This window comes from Telmatherina bonti (genome assembly GCF_933228915.1).
Source record: "Telmatherina bonti genome assembly, chromosome: 13".
NCBI classification, from domain to species: Eukaryota; Metazoa; Chordata; class Actinopteri; order Atheriniformes; family Telmatherinidae; genus Telmatherina; species Telmatherina bonti.
This window is the reverse complement of record NC_136611.1, coordinates 35,318,417-35,336,707: the sequence shown is the minus strand read 5'-3', so window position 1 is coordinate 35,336,707 and position 18,291 is coordinate 35,318,417. Positions and strand designations below refer to the sequence as shown.

At 51.1% G+C, this 18,291-nt stretch overlaps 1 protein-coding gene across 2 annotated transcripts in view; it reads right to left on the bottom strand.

The window, feature by feature from the left end:
- Positions 1 to 18,291, bottom strand: part of LOC306764073 (hamartin-like) — a 42,709-nt gene that overhangs the window by 23,408 nt on the left and 1,010 nt on the right. For both annotated transcript variants that reach the window (XM_079251098.1, XM_079251099.1), the window contains exon 2: positions 1,408 to 1,548. In XM_079251098.1, the coding sequence (XP_079107224.1) occupies positions 1,408 to 1,516 (109 nt within the window). In that variant the 5' untranslated portion in view covers positions 1,517 to 1,548. The remainder of the gene's footprint in view (positions 1 to 1,407; positions 1,549 to 18,291) is intronic.

The following is an 18,291-nucleotide window of genomic DNA, read 5'->3' as shown; positions in this document are numbered from 1 at the left end:
GCAGGGACAGGTGGAGACATGGTGGAGACATGCAGGGACAGGTGGAGACATGGTGGAGACATGCAGGGACAGGTGGAGACATGGTGGAGACATGCAGGGACAGGTGTAGACATGGTGGAGACATGCGGGGACAGGTGTAGACATGGTGGAGACATGCAGAGACAGGTGTAGACATGGTGGAGACATGCAGGGACAGGTGTAGACATGGTGGAGACATGCGGGGACCGGCGTAGACATGGTGGAGACATGCAGGGACAGGTGTAGACATGGTGGAGACATGCAGGGACAGGTGGAGACATGGTGGAGACATGCAGGGACAGGTGTAGACATGGTGGAGACATGCAGGGACAGGTGTAAACATGGTGGAGACATGCAGGGACAGGTGGAGACATGGTGGAGTCATGCAGGGACAGGTGGAGACATGCAGGGACAGGTGGAGACATGGTGGAGACATGCAGGGACAGGTGTAGACATGGTGGAGACATGCAGGGACAGGTGTAGACATGGTGGAGACATGCAGGGACAGGTGTAGACATGGTGGAGACATGCGGGGACAGGTGTAGACATGGTGGAGACATGCAGAGACAGGTGTAGACATGGTGGAGACATGCAGGGACAGGTATAGACATGGTGGAGACATGCGGGGACCGGCGTAGACATGGTGGAGACATGCAGGGACAGGTGTAGACATGGTGGAGACATGCAGGGACAGGTGGAGACATGGTGGAGACATGCAGGGACAGGTGTAGACATGGTGGAGACATGCAGGGACAGGTGTAAACATGGTGGAGACATGCAGGGACAGGTGTAGACATGGTGGAGTCATGCAGGGACAGGTGGAGACATGCAGGGACAGGTGGAGACATGGTGGAGACATGCAGGGACAGGTGTAGACATGGTGGAGACATGCAGGGACAGGTGTAGACATGGTGGAGACATGCAGGGACAGGTGTAGACATGGTGGAGACATGCAGGGACAGGGGGAGACATGCAGGGACAGGTGTAGACATGGTGGAGACATGCAGGGACAGGGGGAGACATGCAGGGACAGGTGTAGACATGGTGGAGACATGCAGGGACAGGTAGAGACATGGTGGAGACATGCAGGGACAGGTAGAGACATGATGGAGACATGCAGGGACAGGTGTAGACATGGTGGAGACATGCAGCGACAGGGGGAGACATGCAGGGACAGGTGTAGACATGGTGGAGACATGCAGCGACAGGGGGAGACATGCAGGGACAGGTGTAGACATGGTGGAGACATGCAGGGACAGGTAGAGACATGGTGGAGACATGCAGGGACAGGTAGAGACATGAGACATGCAGGGACAGGTGTAGACATGGTGGAGACATGCAGGGACAGGTGTAGACATGGTGGAGACATGCAGGGACAGGTGGACTCACCTGTACTCAGCTGCAGGCTGACAGCGGCTCTTACTTGCTCCGCCTCCTGCAGGTCGGAGCTGTCCAATGAGTTCAGGAGCTCAGTGATACTAACCTGGTCCCTGGACATGTTGGAAGCAGAAGTCCAGTAAACAAAGCGACCTGAAACCAGTGGACATAATGTGGACAGTTAATCATCAGCGGGTGTCCAGGTGTCTCAGGTGAGGAAAGGTAACAATGTTCCACCTGGAACATGTATGTTAACAACAACAAAGTTAACACACTGAGTTTCATTCTAATCAGGATCATTTGTGTGAAAACTAGATTGTTTATCTCCTGCAGACTAAAGACGGATCATGTCCAGCGGTTCCTTCTGACTAAAGACGGATCATGTCCAGCGGTTCCTTCTGACTAAAGACGGATCATGACCAGCAGTTCCTGCAGACTAAAGACGGATCATGTCCAGCGGTTCCTGCAGACTAAAGACGGATCATGTCCAGCGGTTCCTTCTGACTAAAGACGGATCATGTCCAGCGGTTCCTTCTTACTAAAGACGGATCATGTCCTGCGGTTCCTTCTGACTAAAGACGGATCATGTCCTGCGATTCCTTCTGACTAAAGACGGATCATGTCCAGCGGTTCCTGCAGACTAAAGACGGATCATGTCCAGCGGTTCCTGCAGACTAAAGACGGATCATGTCCAGCGGTTCCTTCTGACTAAAGACGGATCATGTCCAGCGGTTCCTGCAGACTAAAGACGGATCATGTCCAACGGTTCCTGCAGACTAAAGACGGATCATGTCCAGCGGTTTCTTCTGACTAAAGACGGATCATGTCCAGCAGTTCCTGCAGACTAAAGACGGATCATGTCCAGCGGTTCCTGCAGACTAAAGACGGATCATGTCCAGCAGTTCCTGCAGACTAAAGACAGATCATGTCCAGCGGTTCCTTCTGACTAAAGACGGATCATGTCCAGCGGTTCCTGTGGACTAAAGACGGATCATGTCCAGCGGTTCCTTCTGACTAAAGACGGATCATGTCCAGTGGTTCCTTCTGACTAAAGACGGATCATGTCCAGCGGTTCCTTCTGAATAAAGACGGATCATGTCCTGCGGTTCCTTCTGACTAAAGACGGATCATGTCCAGCGGTTCCTGTGGACTAAAGACGGATCATGTCTGCGGTTCCTTCTGACTAAAGACGGATCATGTCCAGCGGTTCCTTCTGACTAAAGACGGATCATGTCCAGCGGTTCCTGCAGACTAAAGACGGATCATGTCTGCGGTTCCTTCTGACTAAAGACGGATCATGTCCAGCGGTTCCTTCTGACTAAAGACGGATCATGTCCAGCGGTTCCTGCTGACTAAAGACGGATCATGTCCAGCGGTTCCTGCAGACTAAAGACGGATCATGTCCAGCGGTTCCTTCTGACTAAAGACGGATCATGTCCTGCGGTTCCTTCTGACTAAAGACGGATCATGTCCAGCGGTTCCTTCTGACTAAAGACGGATCATGTCCAGCGGTTCCTGCAGACTAAAGACGGATCATGTCCAGCGGTTCCTTCTGACTAAAGACGGATCATGTCCAGCGGTTCCTGCAGACTAAATACGGATCATGTCCAGCGGTTCCTTCTGACTAAAGACGGATCATGTCCAGCCGTTCCTGCAGACTAAAGACGGATCATGTCCAGCGGTTCCATCTGACTAAAGACGGATCATGTCCTGCGGTTCCTTCGGACTAAAGGTGGATCATGTCCAGCGGTTCCTGCAGACTAAAGACGGATCATGTCTGCGGTTCCTTCTGACAAAAGACGGATCATGTCCAGCGGTTCCTTCTGACTAAAGACGGATCAGGTCCAGCGGTTCCTTCTGACTAAAGACGGATCAGGTCCAGCGGTTCCTTCTGACTAAAGACGGATCAGGTCCTGCGGTTCCTTCTGACTAAAGACGGATCATGTCCAGCGGTTCCTTCTGACTAAAGACGGATCATGTCCAGCGGTTCTTTCTGACTAAAGACGGATCATGTCCAGCGGTTCCTTCTGACTAAAGACGGATCATGTCCAGCGGTTCCTTCTGACTAAAGACGGATCATGTCCAGCGGTTCCTGCAGACTAAAGACGGATCATGTCCAGCGGTTCCTTCTGACTAAAGACGGATCATGGCCAGCGGTTCCTGCAGACTAAAGACGGATCATGTCCAGCGGTTCCTGCAGACTAAAGACGGATCATGTCCAGCGGTTCCTTCTGACTAAAGATGGATCATGTCCAGCGGTTCCTTCAGACTAAAGACGGATCATGTCCAGCGGTTCCTTCTGACTAAAGACGGATCATGTCCAGCGGTTCCTGCTGACTAAAGACGGATCATGTCCAGCGGTTCCTGCTGACTAAAGACGGATCATGTCCAGCGGTTCCTTCTGACTAAAGACGGATCATGTCCAGCGGTTCCTTCTGACTAAAGACGGATCATGTCCAGCGGTTCCTGCAGACTAAAGACGGATCATGTCTGCGGTTCCTTCTGACTAAAGACGGATCATGTCCAGCGGTTCCTTCTGACTAAAGACGGATCATGTCTGCGGTTCCTTCTGACTAAAGACGGATCATGTCCAGCGGTTCCTTCTGACTAAAGACGGATCATGTCCAGCGGTTCCTTCTGACTAAAGACGGATCATGTCCAGCGGTTCCTTCTGACTAAAGACGGATCATGTCCAGCGGTTCCTTCTGACTAAAGACGGATCATGTCCAGCGGTTCCTTCTGACTAAAGACGGATCATGTCCAGCGGTTCCTGCTGACTAAAGACGGATCATGTCCAGCGGTTCCTGCAGACTAAAGACGGATCATGTCCAGCGGTTCCTGCAGACTAAAGACGGATCATGTCCTGCGGTTCCTTCTGACTAAAGACGGATCATGTCCAGTGGTTCCTTCTGACTAAAGACGGATCATGTCCAGCGGTTCCTGCAGACTAAAGACGGATCGTGTCCAGCAGTTCCTTCTGACTAAAGACGGATCATGTCCAGCGGATCCTTCTGACTAAAGACGGATCATGTCCAGCCGTTCCTGCAGACTAAAGACGGATCATGTCCAGCGGTTCCTTCTGACTAAAGACGGATCATGTCCTGCGGTTCCTTCTGACTAAAGACGGATCATGTCCAGCGGTTCCTTCTGACTAAAGACGGATCATGTCTGCGGTTCCTTCTGACAAAAGACGGATCATGTCCAGCGGATCCTTCTGACTAAAGACGGATCAGGTCCAGCGGTTCCTTCTGACTAAAGACGGATCATGTCCTGCGGTTCCTTCTGACTAAAGACGGATCATGTCCTGCGGTTCCTTCTGACTAAAGACGGATCATGTCCAGCGGTTCCTGAAGACTAAAGACGGATCATGTCCAGCGGTTCCTTCTGACTAAAGACGGATCATGTCCAGCGGTTCCTGCAGACTAAAGACGGATCATGTCCAGCGGTTCCTGCAGACTAAAGACGGATCATGTCCAGCGGTTCCTGCAGACTAAAGACGGATCATGTCCAGCGGTTCCTGCAGACTAAAGACGGATCATGTCCTGCGGTCCTGTGGACTAAAGACGGATCATGTCTGCGGTTCCTTCTGACTAAAGACGGATCATGTCCAGCGGTTCCTTCTGACTAAAGACGGATCATGTCCAGCGGTTCCTTCTGACTAAAGACGGATCATGTCCAGCGGTTCCTGCAGACTAAAGACGGATCATGTCTGCGGTTCCTTCTGACTAAAGACGGATCATGTCCAGCGGTACCTTCTGACTAAAGACGGATCATGTCTGCGGTTCCTTCTGACTAAAGACGGATCATGTCCAGCGGTTCCTTCTGACTAAAGACGGATCATGTCCAGCGGTTCCTTCAGACTAAAGACGGATCATGTCCAGCGGTTCCTGCAGACTAAAGACGGATCATGTCCAGCGGTTCCTTCTGACTAAAGACGGATCATGTCCAGCGGTTCCTGCAGACTAAAGACGGATCATGTCTGCGGTTCCTTCTGACTAAAGACGGATCATGTCCAGCGGTTCCTTCTGACTAAAGACGGATCATGTCCAGCGGTTCCTTCTGACTAAAGACGGATCATGTCCAGCGGTTCCTTCAGACTAAAGACGGATCATGTCCAGCGGTTCCATCTGACTAAAGACGGATCATGTCCAGCGGTTCCTGCTGACTAAAGACGGATCATGTCCAGCGGTTCCTGCTGACTAAAGACGGATCATGTCCAGCGGTTCCTGCAGACTAAAGACATTTCATGTCCAGCGGTTCCTTCTGACTAAAGACGGATCATGTCCTGCGGTTCCTGCAGACTAAAGACGGATCATGTCCAGCGGTTCCTTCTGACTAAAGACGGATCATGTCCAGCGGTTCCTTCTGACTAAAGACGGATCATGTCCAGCGGTTCCTTCTGACTAAAGACGGATCATGTCCAGCGGTTCCTGCAGACTAAAGACGGATCATGTCCAGCGGTTCCTTCTGACTAAAGACGGATCATGTCCAGCGGTTCCTGCAGACTAAAGACGGATCATGTCCAGCGGTTCCTGCAGACTAAAGACGGATCATGTCCAGCGGTTCCTGCAGACTAAAGACGGATCATGTCCAGCGGTTCCTGCAGACTAAAGACGGATCATGTCCTGCGGTTCCTTCTGACTAAAGACGGATCATGTCCTGCGGTTCCTTCTGACTAAAGAAGGATCATGTCCAGCGGTTCCTTCTGACTAAAGACGGATCATGTCCAGCGGTTCCTTCTGACTAAAGACGGATCATGTCCAGCGGTTCCTTCTGACTAAAGACGGATCATGTCCAGCGTGTTCCTGATGACTAAAGACGGATCATGTCCAGCGGTTCCTTCTGACTAAAGACGGATCATGTCCAGCGGTTCCTGCTGACTAAAGACGGATCATGTCCAGCGGTTCCTGCAGACTAAAGACGGATCATGTCCAGCGGTTCCTGCAGACTAAAGACGGATCATGTCCAGCGGTTCCTGCAGACTAAAGACGGATCATGTCCTGCGGTTCCTTCTGACTAAAGACGGATCATGTCCAGCGGTTCCTTCTGACTAAAGACGGATCATGTCCAGCGGTTCCTGCAGACTAAAGACGGATCATGTCCAGCAGTTCCTTCTGACTAAAGACGGATCATGTCCAGCGGATCCTTCTGACTAAAGACGGATCATGTCCAGCCGTTCCTGCAGACTAAAGACGGATCATGTCCTGCGGTTCCTTCTGACTAAAGACGGATCATGTCCTGCGGTTCCTTCTGACTAAAGACGGATCATGTCCAGCGGTTCCTTCTGACTAAAGACGGATCATGTCTGCGGTTCCTTCTGACAAAAGACGGATCATGTCCAGCGGATCCTTCTGACTAAAGATGGATCAGGTCCAGCGGTTCCTTCTGACTAAAGACGGATCATGTCCTGCGGTTCCTTCTGACTAAAGACGGATCATGTCCTGCGGTTCCTTCTGACTAAAGACGGATCATGTCCAGCGGTTCCTTCTGACTAAAGACGGATCATGTCCAGCGGTTCCTTCTGACTAAAGACGGATCATGTCCAGCGGTTCCTGCAGACTAAAGACGGATCATGTCCAGCGGTTCCTGCAGACTAAAGACGGATCATGTCCAGCGGTTCCTGCAGACTAAAGACGGATCATGTCCTGCGGTCCTGTGGACTAAAGACGGATCATGTCTGCGGTTCCTTCTGACTAAAGACGGATCATGTCCAGCGGTTCCTTCTGACTAAAGACGGATCATGTCCAGCGGTTCCTGCAGACTAAAGACGGATCATGTCTGCGGTTCCTTCTGACTAAAGACGGATCATGTCCAGCGGTACCTTCTGACTAAAGACGGATCATGTCTGCGGTTCCTTCTGACTAAAGACGGATCATGTCCAGCGGTTCCTTCTGACTAAAGACGGATCATGTCCAGCGGTTCCTTCAGACTAAAGACGGATCATGTCCAGCGGTTCCTGCAGACTAAAGACGGATCATGTCCAGCGGTTCCTTCTGACTAAAGACGGATCATGTCCAGCGGTTCCTGCAGACTAAAGACGGATCATGTCCAGCGGTTCCTGCAGACTAAAGACGGATCATGTCCAGCGGTTCCTGCAGACTAAAGACGGATCATGTCCTGCGGCTCCTGCAGACTAAAGACGGATCATGTCTGCGGTTCCTTCTGACTAAAGACGGATCATGTCCAGCGGTTCCTTCTGACTAAAGACGGATCATGTCCAGCGGTTCCTTCTGACTAAAGACGGATCATGTCCAGCGGTTCCTGCAGACTAAAGACGGATCATGTCCAGCGGATCCTGCAGACTAAAGACGGATCATGTCTGCGGTTCCTTCTGACTAAAGACGGATCATGTCCAGCGGTTCCTTCTGACTAAAGACGGATCATGTCTGCGGTTCCTTCTGACTAAAGACGGATCATGTCCAGCGGTTCCTTCTGACTAAAGACGGATCATGTCCAGCGGTTCCTTCTGACTAAAGACGGATCATGTCCAGCGGTTCCTTCAGACTAAAGACGGATCATGTCCAGCGGTTCCTTCTGACTAAAGACGGATCATGTCCAGCGGTTCCTGCTGACTAAAGACGGATCATGTCCAGCGGTTCCTGCTGACTAAAGACGGATCATGTCCAGCGGTTCCTGCAGACTAAAGACATTTCATGTCCAGCGGTTCCTTCTGACTAAAGACGGATCATGTCCTGCGGTTCCTTCTGACTAAAGACGGATCATGTCCAGCGGTTCCTTCTGACTAAAGACGGATCATGTCCAGCGGTTCCTTCTGACTAAAGACGGATCATGTCCAGCGGTTCCTTCTGACTAAAGACGGATCATGTCCAGCGGTTCCTGCAGACTAAAGACGGATCATGTCCAGCGGTTCCTTCTGACTAAAGACGGATCATGTCCAGCGGTTCCTGCAGACTAAAGACTGATCATGTCCAGCGGTTCCTGCAGACTAAAGACGGATCATGTCCAGCGGTTCCTGCAGACTAAAGACGGATCATGTCCAGCGGTTCCTGCAGACTAAAGACGGATCATGTCCTGCGGTTCCTTCTGACTAAAGACGGATCATGTCCTGCGGTTCCTTCTGACTAAAGAAGGATCATGTCCAGCGGTTCCTTCTGACTAAAGACGGATCATGTCCAGCGGTTCCTTCTGACTAAAGACGGATCATGTCCAGCGGTTCCTTCTGACTAAAGACGGATCATGTCCAGCGTGTTCCTGATGACTAAAGACGGATCATGTCCAGCGTGTTCCTTATGACTAAAGACGGATCATGTCCAGCGGTTCCTGCTGACTAAAGACGGATCATGTCCAGCGGTTCCTGCAGACTAAAGACGGATCATGTCCAGCGGTTCCTGCAGACTAAAGACGGATCATGTCCAGCGGTTCCTGCAGACTAAAGACGGATCATGTCCAGCGGTTCCTGCAGACTAAAGACGGATCATGTCCTGCGGTTCCTTCTGACTAAAGACGGATCATGTCCAGCGGTTCCTTCTGACTAAAGACGGATCATGTCCAGCGGTTCCTGCAGACTAAAGACGGATCATGTCCAGCAGTTCCTTCTGACTAAAGACGGATCATGTCCAGCGGATCCTTCTGACTAAAGACGGATCATGTCCAGCCGTTCCTGCAGACTAAAGACGGATCATGTCCAGCGGTTCCTTCTGACTAAAGACGGATCATGTCCTGCGGTTCCTTCTGACTAAAGACGGATCATGTCCAGCGGTTCCTTCTGACTAAAGACGGATCATGTCTGCGGTTCCTTCTGGCAAAAGACGGATCATGTCCAGCGGATCCTTCTGACTAAAGACGGATCAGGTCCAGCGGTTCCTTCTGACTAAAGACGGATCATGTCCTGCGGTTCCTTCTGACTAAAGACGGATCATGTCCTGCGGTTCCTTCTGACTAAAGACGGATCATGTCCAGCGGTTCCTGAAGACTAAAGACGGATCATGTCCAGCGGTTCCTTCTGACTAAAGACGGATCATGTCCAGCGGTTCCTGCAGACTAAAGACGGATCATGTCCAGCGGTTCCTGCAGACTAAAGACGGATCATGTCCAGCGGTTCCTGCAGACTAAAGACGGATCATGTCCAGCGGTTCCTGCAGACTAAAGACGGATCATGTCCTGCGGTCCTGTGGACTAAAGACGGATCATGTCTGCGGTTCCTTCTGACTAAAGACGGATCATGTCCAGCGGTTCCTTCTGACTAAAGACGGATCATGTCCAGCGGTTCCTTCTGACTAAAGACGGATCATGTCCAGCGGTTCCTTCTGACTAAAGACGGATCATGTCCAGCGGTTCCTGCAGACTAAAGACGGATCATGTCTGCGGTTCCTTCTGACTAAAGACGGATCATGTCCAGCGGTACCTTCTGACTAAAGACGGATCATGTCTGCGGTTCCTTCTGACTAAAGACGGATCATGTCCAGCGGTTCCTTCTGACTAAAGACGGATCATGTCCAGCGGTTCCTTCAGACTAAAGACGGATCATGTCCAGCGGTTCCTTCTGACTAAAGACGGATCATGTCCAGCGGTTCCTGCTGACTAAAGACGGATCATGTCTTCGGTTCCTTCTGACTAAAGACGGATCATGTCCAGCGGTTCCTTCTGACTAAAGACGGATCATGTCTGCGGTTCCTTCTGACTAAAGACGGATCATGTCCAGCGGTTCCTTCTGACTAAAGACGGATCATGTCCAGCGGTTCCTTCTGACTAAAGACGGATCATGTCCAGCGGTTCCTTCTGACTAAAGACGGATCATGTCCAGCGGTTCCTTCAGACTAAAGACTGATCATGTCCAGCGGTTCCTTCTGACTAAAGACGGATCATGTCCAGCGGTTCCTGCTGACTAAAGACGGATCATGTCCTGCGGTTCCTGCAGACTAAAGACGGATCATGTCTGCGGTTCCTTCTGACTAAAGACGGATCATGTCCAGCGGTTCCTTCTGACTAAAGACGGATCATGTCCAGCGGTTCCTTCTGACTAAAGACGGATCATGTCCAGAGGTTCCTTCTGACTAAAGACGGATCATGTCCAGCGGTTCCTGCAGACTAAAGACGGATCATGTCCAGCGGTTCCTTCTGACTAAAGACGGATCATGTCCAGCGGTTCCTGCAGACTAAAGACGGATCATGTCCAGCGGTTCCTGCAGACTAAAGACGGATCATGTCCAGCGGTTCCTGCAGACTAAAGACGGATCATGTCCAGCGGTTCCTGCAGACTAAAGACGGATCATGTCCTGCGGTTCCTGCAGACTAAAGACGGATCATGTCCTGCGGTTCCTGCAGACTAAAGACGGATCATGTCTGCGGTTCCTTCTGACTAAAGACGGATCATGTCCAGCGGTTCCTTCTGACTAAAGACGGATCATGTCCAGCGGTTCCTTCTGACTAAAGACGGATCATGTCCAGCGGTTCCTTCTGACTAAAGACGGATCATGTCCAGCGGTTCCTGCAGACTAAAGACGGACCATGTCTGCGGTTCCTTCTGACTAAAGACGGATCATGTCCAGCGGTTCCTTCTGACTAAAGACGGATCATGTCTGCGGTTCCTTCTGACTAAAGACGGATCATGTCCAGCGGTTCCTTCTGACTAAAGACGGATCATGTCCAGCGGTTCCTTCTGACTAAAGACGGATCATGTCCAGCGGTTCCTTCTGACTAAAGACGGATCATGTCCAGCGGTTCCTTCTGACTAAAGACGGATCATGTCCAGCGGTTCCTTCTGACTAAAGACGGATCATGTCCAGCGGTTCCTGCAGACTAAAGACGGATCATGTCCAGCGGTTCCTTCTGACTAAAGACGGATCATGTCCAGCGGTTCCTGCAGACTAAAGACGGATCATGTCCAGCGGTTCCTGCAGACTAAAGACGGATCATGTCCAGCGGTTCCTGCAGACTAAAGACGGATCATGTCCTGCGGTCCTGTGGACTAAAGACGGATCATGTCTGCGGTTCCTTCTGACTAAAGACGGATCATGTCCAGCGGTTCCTTCTGACTAAAGACGGATCATTTCCAGCGGTTCCTTCTGACTAAAGACGGATCATGTCCAGCGGTTCCTGCAGACTAAAGACGGATCATGTCTGCGGTTCCTTCTGACTAAAGACGGATCATGTCCAGCGGTACCTTCTGACTAAAGACGGATCATGTCTGCGGTTCCTTCTGACTAAAGACGGATCATGTCCAGCGGTTCCTTCTGACTAAAGACGGATCATGTCCAGCGGTTCCTTCAGACTAAAGACGGATCATGTCCAGCGGTTCCTTCTGACTAAAGACGGATCATGTCCAGTGGTTCCTGCTGACTAAAGACGGATCATGTCCAGCGGTTCCTTCTGACTAAAGACGGATCATGTCCAGCAGTTCCTGCAGACTAAAGACGGATCATGTCCAGCGGTTCCTGCTGACTAAGGATGGATCATGTCCAGCGGTTCCTGTGGACTAAAGACGGATCATGTCTGCGGTTCCTTCTGACTAAAGACGGATCATGTCCAGCGGTTCCTTCTGACTAAAGACGGATCAGGTCCAGCGGTTCCTTCTGACTAAAGACGGATCATGTCCTGCGGTTCCTTCTGACTAAAGACGGATCATGTCCAGCGGTTCCTTCTGACTAAAGACGGATCATGTCCAGCGGTTCCTGCAGACTAAAGACGGATCATGTCCAGCGGTTCCTTCTGACTAAAGACGGATCATGTCCAGCGGTTCCTGCAGACTAAAGACGGATCATGTCCAGCGGTTCCTGCAGACTAAAGACGGATCATGTCCAGCGGTTCCTGCAGACTAAAGACGGATCATGTCCAGCGGTTCCTGCAGACTAAAGACGGATCATGTCCTGCGGTTCCTGCAGACTAAAGACGGATCATGTCTGCGGTTCCTTCTGACTAAAGACGGATCATGTCCAGCGGTTCCTTCTGACTAAAGACGGATCATGTCCAGCGGTTCCTTCTGACTAAAGACGGATCATGTCCAGCGGTTCCTTCTGACTAAAGACGGATCATGTCCAGCGGTTCCTGCAGACTAAAGACGGACCATGTCTGCGGTTCCTTCTGACTAAAGACGGATCATGTCCAGCGGTTCCTTCTGACTAAAGACGGATCATGTCTGCGGTTCCTTCTGACTAAAGACGGATCATGTCCAGCGGTTCCTTCTGACTAAAGACGGATCATGTCCAGCGGTTCCTTCTGACTAAAGACGGATCATGTCCAGCGGTTCCTTCAGACTAAAGACGGATCATGTCCAGCGGTTCCTTCTGACTAAAGACGGATCATGTCCAGCGGTTCCTGCTGACTAAAGACGGATCATGTCCAGCGGTTCCTGCAGACTAAAGACATTTCATGTCCAGCGGTTCCTTCTGACTAAAGACGGATCATGTCCAGCGGTTCCTGCAGACTAAAGACGGATCATGTCTTCGGTTCCTTCTGACTAAAGACGGATCATGTCCAGCGGTTCCTTCTGACTAAAGACGGATCATGTCTGCGGTTCCTTCTGACTAAAGACGGATCATGTCCAGCGGTTCCTTCTGACTAAAGACGGATCATGTCCAGCGGTTCCTTCTGACTAAAGAGGGATCATGTCCAGCGGTTCCTTCAGACTAAAGACTGATCATGTCCAGCGGTTCCTTCTGACTAAAGACGGATCATGTCCAGCGGTTCCTGCTGACTAAAGACGGATCATGTCCTGCGGTTCCTGCAGACTAAAGACGGATCATGTCTGCGGTTCCTTCTGACTAAAGACGGATCATGTCCAGCGGTTCCTTCTGACTAAAGACGGATCATGTCCAGCGGTTCCTTCTGACTAAAGACGGATCATGTCCAGCGGTTCCTTCTGACTAAAGACGGATCATGTCCAGAGGTTCCTTCTGACTAAAGACGGATCATGTCCAGCGGTTCCTGCAGACTAAAGACGGATCATGTCCAGCGGTTCCTTCTGACTAAAGACGGATCATGTCCAGCGGTTCCTGCAGACTAAAGACGGATCATGTCCAGCGGTTCCTGCAGACTAAAGACGGATCATGTCCAGCGGTTCCTGCAGACTAAAGACGGATCATGTCCAGCGGTTCCTGCAGACTAAAGACGGATCATGTCCTGCGGTTCCTGCAGACTAAAGACGGATCATGTCTGCGGTTCCTTCTGACTAAAGACGGATCATGTCCAGCGGTTCCTTCTGACTAAAGACGGATCATGTCCAGCGGTTCCTTCTGACTAAAGACGGATCATGTCCAGCGGTTCCTTCTGACTAAAGACGGATCATGTCCAGCGGTTCCTGCAGACTAAAGACGGACCATGTCTGCGGTTCCTTCTGACTAAAGACGGATCATGTCCAGCGGTTCCTGCAGACTAAAGACGGATCATGTCCAGCGGTTCCTTCTGACTAAAGACGGATCATGTCCAGCGGTTCCTGCAGACTAAAGACGGATCATGTCCAGCGGTTCCTGCAGACTAAAGACGGATCATGTCCAGCGGTTCCTGCAGACTAAAGACGGATCATGTCCTGCGGTCCTGTGGACTAAAGACGGATCATGTCTGCGGTTCCTTCTGACTAAAGACGGATCATGTCCAGCGGTTCCTTCTGACTAAAGACGGATCATTTCCAGCGGTTCCTTCTGACTAAAGACGGATCATGTCCAGCGGTTCCTGCAGACTAAAGACGGATCATGTCTGCGGTTCCTTCTGACTAAAGACGGATCATGTCCAGCGGTACCTTCTGACTAAAGACGGATCATGTCTGCGGTTCCTTCTGACTAAAGACGGATCATGTCCAGCGGTTCCTTCTGACTAAAGACGGATCATGTCCAGCGGTTCCTTCAGACTAAAGACGGATCATGTCCAGCGGTTCCTTCTGACTAAAGACGGATCATGTCCAGCGGTTCCTGCTGACTAAAGACGGATCATGTCCAGCGGTTCCTTCTGACTAAAGACGGATCATGTCCAGCAGTTCCTGCAGACTAAAGACGGATCATGTCCAGCGGTTCCTGCTGACTAAGGATGGATCATGTCCAGCGGTTCCTGTGGACTAAAGACGGATCATGTCTGCGGTTCCTTCTGACTAAAGACGGATCATGTCCAGCGGTTCCTTCTGACTAAAGACGGATCAGGTCCAGCGGTTCCTTCTGACTAAAGACGGATCATGTCCTGCGGTTCCTTCTGACTAAAGACGGATCATGTCCAGCGGTTCCTTCTGACTAAAGACGGATCATGTCCAGCGGTTCCTGCAGACTAAAGACGGATCATGTCCAGCGGTTCCTTCTGACTAAAGACGGATCATGTCCAGCGGTTCCTGCAGACTAAAGACGGATCATGTCCAGCGGTTCCTGCAGACTAAAGACGGATCATGTCCAGCGGTTCCTGCAGACTAAAGACGGATCATGTCCAGCGGTTCCTGCAGACTAAAGACGGATCATGTCCTGCGGTTCCTGCAGACTAAAGACGGATCATGTCTGCGGTTCCTTCTGACTAAAGACGGATCATGTCCAGCGGTTCCTTCTGACTAAAGACGGATCATGTCCAGCGGTTCCTTCTGACTAAAGACGGATCATGTCCAGCGGTTCCTTCTGACTAAAGACGGATCATGTCCAGCGGTTCCTGCAGACTAAAGACGGACCATGTCTGCGGTTCCTTCTGACTAAAGACGGATCATGTCCAGCGGTTCCTTCTGACTAAAGACGGATCATGTCTGCGGTTCCTTCTGACTAAAGACGGATCATGTCCAGCGGTTCCTGCAGACTAAAGACGGATCATGTCCAGCGGTTCCTTCTGACTAAAGACGGATCATGTCCAGCGGTTCCTTCAGACTAAAGACGGATCATGTCCAGCGGTTCCTTCTGACTAAAGACGGATCATGTCCAGCGGTTCCTGCTGACTAAAGACGGATCATGTCCAGCGGTTCCTGCAGACTAAAGACATTTCATGTCCAGCGGTTCCTTCTGACTAAAGACGGATCATGTCCAGCGGTTCCTGCAGACTAAAGACGGATCATGTCTTCGGTTCCTTCTGACTAAAGACGGATCATGTCCAGCGGTTCCTTCTGACTAAAGACGGATCATGTCTGCGGTTCCTTCTGACTAAAGACGGATCATGTCCAGCGGTTCCTTCTGACTAAAGACGGATCATGTCCAGCGGTTCCTTCTGACTAAAGAGGGATCATGTCCAGCGGTTCCTTCAGACTAAAGACTGATCATGTCCAGCGGTTCCTTCTGACTAAAGACGGATCATGTCCAGCGGTTCCTGCTGACTAAAGACGGATCATGTCCTGCGGTTCCTGCAGACTAAAGACGGATCATGTCTGCGGTTCCTTCTGACTAAAGACGGATCATGTCCAGCGGTTCCTTCTGACTAAAGACGGATCATGTCCAGCGGTTCCTTCTGACTAAAGACGGATCATGTCCAGAGGTTCCTTCTGACTAAAGACGGATCATGTCCAGCGGTTCCTGCAGACTAAAGACGGATCATGTCCAGCGGTTCCTTCTGACTAAAGACGGATCATGTCCAGCGGTTCCTGCAGACTAAAGACGGATCATGTCCAGCGGTTCCTGCAGACTAAAGACGGATCATGTCCAGCGGTTCCTGCAGACTAAAGACGGATCATGTCCAGCGGTTCCTGCAGACTAAAGACGGATCATGTCCTGCGGTTCCTGCAGACTAAAGACGGATCATGTCTGCGGTTCCTTCTGACTAAAGACGGATCATGTCCAGCGGTTCCTTCTGACTAAAGACGGATCATGTCCAGCGGTTCCTTCTGACTAAAGACGGATCATGTCCAGCGGTTCCTTCTGACTAAAGACGGATCATGTCCAGCGGTTCCTGCAGACTAAAGACGGACCATGTCTGCGGTTCCTTCTGACTAAAGACGGATCATGTCCAGCGGTTCCTTCTGACTAAAGACGGATCATGTCTGCGGTTCCTTCTGACTAAAGACGGATCATGTCCAGCGGTTCCTTCTGACTAAAGACGGATCATGTCCAGCGGTTCCTTCTGACTAAAGACGGATCATGTCCAGCGGTTCCTTCTGACTAAAGACGGATCATGTCCAGCGGTTCCTTCTGACTAAAGACGGATCATGTCCAGCGGTTCCTTCTGACTAAAGACGGATCATGTCCAGCGGTTCCTGCAGACTAAAGACGGATCATGTCCAGCGGTTCCTTCTGACTAAAGACGGATCATGTCCAGCGGTTCCTTCTGACTAAAGACGGATCATGTCCAGCGGTTCCTGCAGACTAAAGACGGATCATGTCCAGCGGTTCCTTCTGACTAAAGACGGATCATGTCCAGCGGTTCCTTCTGACTAAAGACGGATCATGTCCAGCGGTTCCTGCAGACTAAAGACGGATCATGTCCAGCGGTCCCTGTGGACTAAAGACGGATCATGTCTGCGGTTCCTTCTGACTAAAGACGGATCATGTCCAGCGGTTCCTTCTGACTAAAGACGGATCATGTCCTGCGGTTCCTTCTGACTAAAGACGGATCATGTCCTGCAGTTCCTGCAGACTAAAGACGGATCATGTCCAGCGGTTCCTGCAGACTAAGGATGGATCATGTCCACCGGTTCCTGTGGACTAAAGACGGATCATGTCCAGCGGTTCCTTCTGAATAAAGACGGATCATGTCCAGCGGTTCCTTCTGACTAAAGACGGATCATGTCCAGAGGTTCCTTCTGACTAAAGACGGATCATGTCCAGCGGTTCCTGCAGACTAAAGACGGATCATGTCCAGCGGTTCCTTCTGACTAAAGACGGATCATGTCCAGCGGTTCCTTCTGACTAAAGACGGATCATGTCCAGCGGTTCCTTCTGACTAAAGACGGATCATGTCCAGCGGTTCCTTCTGACTAAAGACGGATCATGTCCAGCGGTTCCTGCAGACTAAAGACGGATCATGTCCTGCGGTTCCTTCTGACTAAAGACGGATCATGTCCAGCGGTTCCTTCTGACTAAAGACGGATCATGTCCTGCGGTTCCTTCTGACTAAAGACGGATCATGTCCAGCGGTTCCTTCTGACTAAAGACGGATCATGTCCAGCGGTTCCTTCTGACTAAAGACGGATCATGTCCAGCGGTTCCTTCTGACTAAAGACGGATCATGTCCAGCGGTTCCTGCAGACTAAAGACGGATCATGTCCAGCGGTTCCTTCTGACTAAAGACGGATCATGTCCAGCGGATCCTTCTGACTAAAGACGGATCATGTCCAGCAGTTCCTTCTGACTAAAGACGGATCATGTCCAGCGGTTCCTGCAGACTAAAGACGGATCATGTCCTGCGGTTCCTTCTGACTAAAGACGGATCATGTCCACCGGTTCCTTCTGACTAAAGACGGATCATGTCCAGCGGTTCCTTCTGACTAAAGACGGATCATGTCCTGCGGTTCCTTCTGACTAAAGACGGATCATGTCCAGCGGTTCCTGCAGACTAAAGACGGATCATGTCCAGCGGTTCCTGCAGACTAAAGACGGATCATGTCCTGCGGTTCCTTCTGACTAAAGACGGATCATGTCCTGCGGTTCCTTCTGACTAAAGACAGATCATGTCCTGCGGTTCCTTCTGACTAAAGACGGATCATGTCCAGCGGTTCCTTCTGACTAAAGACGGATCATGTCCAGCGGTTCCTTCTGACTAAAGACGGATCATGTCCAGCGGTTCCTGCAGACTAAAGACGGATCATGTCCAGCGGTTCCTTCTGACTAAAGACGGATCATGTCCAGCGGTTCCTTCTGACTAAAGACGGATCATGTCCAGCGGTTCCTTCTGACTAAAGACGGATCATGTCCAGCGGTTCCTGCAGACTAAAGACGGATCATGTCCAGCGGTTCCTTCTGACTAAAGACGGATCATGTCCAGCGGTTCCTGCAGACTAAAGACGGATCATGTCCTGCGGTTCCTTCTGACTAAAGACGGATCATGTCCTGCGGT